Here is a 5774-nt window from a genome sequence, read left to right as displayed (position 1 = left end):
AACATCTACCATCCCAATCTCCCCAAGCGTGGTATTAAGCATTTTAGTTGCTTTTCTATTGCTTCTTTTTATACTTGTTGTATCGAGTTTTAAATCAAGAATTGCGTTGAAATCCCCACCACATATATAAATTCCTTCAGCCTCTTTTGTTATTATGTCAAATGTTGATTTATAGAAAGCCATGTCACTTTCAGGCGGTACATAAACATTGGCCAAAGTCACAGTATAGTTTCCAATACGTCCTCTAACAATCACGTATCGTCCTTCTTTATTATTCACTTCTGAATTTTTTTCAAATTGAATTGATTTAGATACACTGTAAAAAAAAATCCGTAGTTTTTACGGAAAAAAACTGGCAGCTGTGGTTGCCAGAATAAAGATGTAAAAAATACATCGACTATGTAAACAACTTTACAGGCACACCGTAAATATTACATAATTTAATGTTTTAATTTAAGTAAATAAGCTGTCATTTAAAATTATTTTCTGATAAAACCTACAGATAAATGTTGTGAATTTGCTGGGCTATACTGTAATTCTAACAGTCATATTTTATAGAAAATACTGAATTTTAAGGTTAATATGACCAATATTATGGGTAAAAATAACAGCAATAAACATTTGTTTCACATAAAATTATGTCTTATTTACAGCAACCTGATGTTTCACAGTCTAGGATATGTTGTTGTATTTACAAGATTATGACGTTAAATTAATACAATGTTCTGTAAAGTTGTTTACATTTTTACTGTATTTTCTACATTTTTATTCTGGCAACCACTGCTGCCAATTTATTTTCGTAAAAATAACAACATTTTTCTCTTTTTTCATGTTCTCAAAAATGCAATCACAGTAACATACTTTTGTGTTTTATTCCTTTTTTGAAACCAAGATACTTTTTACAAATAGAGAATATAAAATGTAATTTAGAAATTTGAACTTACGTGTTTCCTAATCTTACTGATGAATTTAAAGAATTACCCAACAATCCTGATAAAAAATATTTGCACGGTTTACTTTTTTGTTGAGGTCTATTACATTTGTTAGCTTTGCTAAGACCTAAAAAGAAACAAAATGTAATGAAAATGTAACCCAGTATCAAAATATCTGCTAACTGTGTAGCAAAATTCAAACCGAAGAATCACTTCAATACAAAGACGTCTTTACATTCATTTATTTTACTCAACCTTTTGCCTCTAAACACAGCAAATGTTTATCATTTGTAGATAATGAAATACATTATTAAAAAACATTGCACCTAAAACAGAAAACTGTGTAATCACTTTTTTTTTGCAAGAGATTAACAAAGAACAAAGAAACTTTAAAACTATGCTTGCAATGTTGCTTACAGTGTTTACACGCCTCTCCACTCAAAATCTGACCGTTCCTGAATCAAGGTTAGGACTCTTGGGTTCAAGATGAGACGAGATTTGCCCTTCTTGTCCACTCTGGTCCTTCTCTCTGGGTTGATGGAGAAAAAGCATCTTCAGAAAGAGAGAAAAAAAGAGGGTCAAAGTTAGAAAGGAATGTGCAAGTCATTACTAATACACACTCGATGAAAGGGCTCACTTTAAATAAATATTACTCAAGTTTGCGGGTGAACAGTTCCCGTATTCTAGAGGAGGGGTGCTCATTACGTCAATCGTGTTACCCAATAAACCGTAGGACATCAAAACTAAATACTCAAAAAAATACAAATATTACATTTTAAAACATTGTCATCAGGGAATAATCCTCCTCACCATGATGTCACTTGATTGGCATGAACGATGGCCAGTCAAACATCCTCTGATACATGTCACTGCACATGCGTGTTCAACTACACTGAGTGCCAGATGTGTGATTGACTGGCAAATTGTGGCTGACATGGGAGAGAGCCTCTATTGGCCCAGCTGTGTGACAGGTCCTAGAAGAGGCTCAGTACGAACCACAGGAGTGTTTATTTATCCTTAAATAGAAGCGAGACAGAGATGCCCCGTTTGATCAAGCCGTCCTGTCATGGTGACTTGCTGGGAAGTCCGCAGTTCCCGCCCAAGGGATCCGAGCCCGCTCAGGCAGCAGCGTCGTCCAGAAGCATGTGCTTCTCAAGCCCTACCCAAGGACCGGGGCCCTGGCTGGGCTGCACGGCAAGCACTCTGTCGCCACCAATTCTCACCACCAGCCCCCCCATCCATTACAGAGCCTGAGTGAGTGACAGTGACCCCCCCACTGCCTTCCCATACGGGCTGGCCCCTGGGGGACGCCTGGTTGATCTTACCAATAGCATATGCTTGTCTCAAAGTTTAAAAGTAAAAAAGTGAGCGCGAGATGTGGAGTTTTTCTTCCTCGTCTTCAGAAAGGTGTGAAGGTTCAGTGTCAGACTCCTAACCGTAGATGTAGCTGTTATTTTGTCTCGACAGGCCTGAGGTCAGTCACTCAAAAAAGGAAAAAAAATAACTAGAACAGAACGCACACAGAAGCCGAGCGGAGCCGCTGACACGATACGATTCAACAAGTTGTTGAAGGGAAAATGCTGGAAACTTTTTATCATGTTGTTATCTTACATGTTAATCTAAATGTATCCATTGAATTTTAAATCTGATTTTCACAATTAGTATGTGTCTTTAAGCACAGAAATGATCATTTCAAATTATATATATATAGATCTTTTGGAGCTTGTAGTGTCAAACGTAGCTCGCATCCTGACAAATGGTGAGCACCCCTGTTCTAGAGCGATCAAAATCTGTAAGATTATAACTTGAAGTTAAAAAGACAAACCTCTGTAAAAACTCCAAAGTTGATGCCAGCTCCGGTGGATGGGTAGTGGATGTTGAAGCTCTAGTAGTTTGCGAACATCTTGCATAGCAGAGAAATTTGGGAAGCAATGTTGGCCTGCACAAGGTTTCGATCCAGACTTCGCATGAACTTTCTAGTAGAAAGGAATGAATGCCCTAAAAGTGAGGAAGAGTAGAAAAAAAGGTTAGGTTTATGTAATTTTAAAAACCTAAGGCTTGATTTAATGCACCTGTGGGCAGACCAAGTGATCCGGACACCTGATTCTGAGTGGGTTCGTAAATACTTTTGGGTTGGGATACACTGATATAGTGTGTCCCAACATTCCTTTGTTTAGACTCTCTCTCGCTAGCTTACAGCTCCTCACAACCCCAAGCTAACAATTAGCATAGCAAAAAAAAAGTGGAAACAATATTGGAGCTATCCATTTGTACAGTTTTGAGCCAGATGCAATTTTATCAGAGCAGGGAGACTTCAGCTCGCCCATCGCAGTTGCTGTGTCATAAACACAAGCTTTTTTTAAACTGCACCACAAAGCAGCAAGAACATGATTTTCCAATGGAGTGGGTCTTTCAAGCCCCCCTTTTTTGGTGTTTTTAAAAGGTTCTTGTAGCCTTTTTCTCATGATGAAGACTATATATAAAATAGTATAAGATTAAAATTGGGCTTCTGAGTATTTATTTATTCAAATTGTGTTGGATGAGGAGCAGATAAAAACCCGGTGTTTGAAAAAGCGATGGGTGGGTAAAAGTCTTCTATTCAAATTCTGAATCCTCCACTTGCAGACAAAACGATCCATGTTGGTCTTCATTTTTCTCCTCTCAGCTGTCATTTGGATCAAAACTGTACGGCTGCATTGCTCCAATGTTGTTCACCAGTTTTTGCTAAACTAATGTTAGTTTTGGCTTATAGTTTAAACAAAGGGTTGAGGAGAAATTAGTGAAAGGCTAAATTTTGTGCAAACAGTTTCGGCCTCAACTCAGAAGGAAATTTCCAATGAGTTCCAGCTCCTTTGCAGAACACGTCTAAATAAACAACAAAGCCTTAAGTTATTTTATTAAAAGCAAACAGAAAAGTTATTTTAATGAGACCTTAATGGAAGGAATTACTTCTAAAGAAAAATCTGACCTATGTATTTCTTAATACATTTTGTGAGTTTCCCTTTAAAAACTGCATATTGGTTTATCTCTATTCACAGGTTGGTCAAACAGATTGCAGATACAACTAGTGAAAAATATACACACGTGCAATAAGAAGTCACGACTGATCTGTTTTACCATTATCAATTATTTGCACCTGCCAGTATACAAAATTTAAATGGATTACTTACCGCATACTACAACGATTAGGAGTCAAATTCACATCATCTGTATTTACTTCTTCTGGAAGGCACACGTCATCCACATGGCAAAACATTGCATCTTCCTTTTCGTCCAAGTCGGGCAGCAGCAGATCACTGCATAAGTGACATCAGAAGGCTTAGTTACTGTTTTATTGAACACTACATACATATTTTCCTATGTGAATATTCTATTTTTCCTGGACATATAAGTAGTAAATACATCACATTAAATGTGTTTTTAAAACCACTCACTGGATGATACAAAGCAACCCTCCCTTACCAGGTCTTTAGAACTACAAGCTCTTTGACAGTATGAAGTTGACACACAGGTCAAAAACCCATTTTAAATCTATGCCAACACAAGAAGCATTATCTTTAGTGTGGAAAAACTGTAAACCTGATAAAAATGGGCCTTAAAAGCAGCACAAGTAGTAAATGTTCGCTTGCAGTTTGGGTCATAGCGTTAAAAAAAAAACACTGTATTAAGTTCATTTCTGTGAACATTACAATACAATGTAAATCCCTTTAATGTTTCTTATGTTCAATTGCAAAACTGACATGTAATCATATTTACCAACTATAGTCCTTCAGGAAAGGCCCAATAACTGCACCTGAAAAACCGAAAAAAGAGAGAGAAAAATAGTAATTAAAAACTATGCAGAAATGTACAAAGACAAAATTGTTCAAGAGACATTGACATGTTTATTGTCAGAACATTCCCCTGTTCCAGCTTCCTGAATTTTCTATAAATTCTTGGTGTGTCCTGGCTAACAACCCTGAAAACTAAAAGCTCTAAAACAGAAAAAAATAAAAGAAATAAAAACATCTTAATTTAATCAGTCAAATAAAAATATGTAGATTTTAGACTTTTCTATAAAATCTCAGTGATTTGACAACTCTCAGAGCCCAATATATAACTTTTCTCAGCACTAATAACATGCATATGATTGAACTTCACCTCTATTACAAAAAAAACAACAACTCATAAAATACTATTACACAATATCATTACATTTTTTCCCAGCTAAAGAAGAACGTGTCATAAATCCCACATATCTGTGGAGTTTTCTAGAAGCTTCTGTCTGTGAGGATGAAACAAACATTAGCGCCACATTACAGCACGACTGCATGTTAAGCTAACATCGACGGTCTGCAGCAGAAATACAAGTAAACGATGACAAACCTGTTAGCATAGTATGTATTAGCAAAAGTAGTGTCAGTCCACAGCATTAAAAATACAAACACATGAGATTAATCTCGGCAAAATATCAAAATATTAGCGTTTTATAGAGTTTGGAAGGAATAGAAAAGCTTACCGCACGCAGGTCTCTTCTGTCGTGGCTGTCGGTCACGTATGGAAAGTTCCAGCAGGAGGGCGGACTGTGCGCTCTTGTTGGTCCAATCAGCATGCAGAAGCAGACTAATCTGCATAGTGATAGGGGGAGGTGAGGCGCCTAAAATTTGAAATTAAAGACTAACCCAGTTTTCTGGAGGGAATGTTGCATTGTAATTCCTGTGTTAAGGTAACGACTAATGGATCCCATATGTAAAAAAATAAAATAAAATATTGCATTAAAATAAGCAAAAGTGACAAATTAATATTTCACTAAAATATAATAAATAAATTAAAAAACTGTTTTTGAAAATTACAATTGTTTTT

At 36.4% G+C, this 5774-nt stretch overlaps 1 protein-coding gene across 1 annotated transcript; it reads right to left on the bottom strand.

The window, feature by feature from the left end:
- Positions 1 to 1159: 1159 nt before the first annotated feature.
- Positions 1160 to 5545, bottom strand: LOC144992273 (uncharacterized). The gene is made up of 5 exons (XM_078947923.1): positions 5431 to 5545; positions 4689 to 4725; positions 4150 to 4228; positions 2758 to 2930; positions 1160 to 1484 (listed from the first exon to the last, which is right to left on the bottom strand). The coding sequence occupies exons 1-5, from the start codon at positions 5543 to 5545 to the stop codon at positions 1355 to 1357; spliced, it is 534 nt and encodes a 177-aa protein (XP_078804049.1). The 3' UTR covers positions 1160 to 1354.
- Positions 5546 to 5774: the final 229 nt, after the last annotated feature.

Source organism: Oryzias latipes, chromosome 5 (genome assembly GCF_053564925.1).
Source record: "Oryzias latipes strain Hd-rR chromosome 5, Olatipes_Hd-rR_3.1".
NCBI lineage: Eukaryota > Metazoa > Chordata > Actinopteri > Beloniformes > Adrianichthyidae > Oryzias > Oryzias latipes.
The sequence above is the reverse complement of the archived record's forward strand: the minus strand, read 5'-3'. Positions and strand labels throughout refer to the sequence as shown.

Coding starts and splice junctions, on each gene's coding strand:
- LOC144992273 (XM_078947923.1), bottom strand. CDS start 5,545: ATGCAGATTAGTCTGCTTCTGCATGCTGATTGGACCAACAAGAGCGCA. Junction 2,931..4,149: donor ACGTGTGCCTTCCAGAAGAA/GTAAATACAGAT, acceptor CCTCACTTTTAG/GGCATTCATTCCTTTCTACT. Junction 1,485..2,757: donor ACTTTGGAGTTTTTACAGAG/GTTTGTCTTTTT, acceptor CTCTTTCTGAAG/ATGCTTTTTCTCCATCAACC.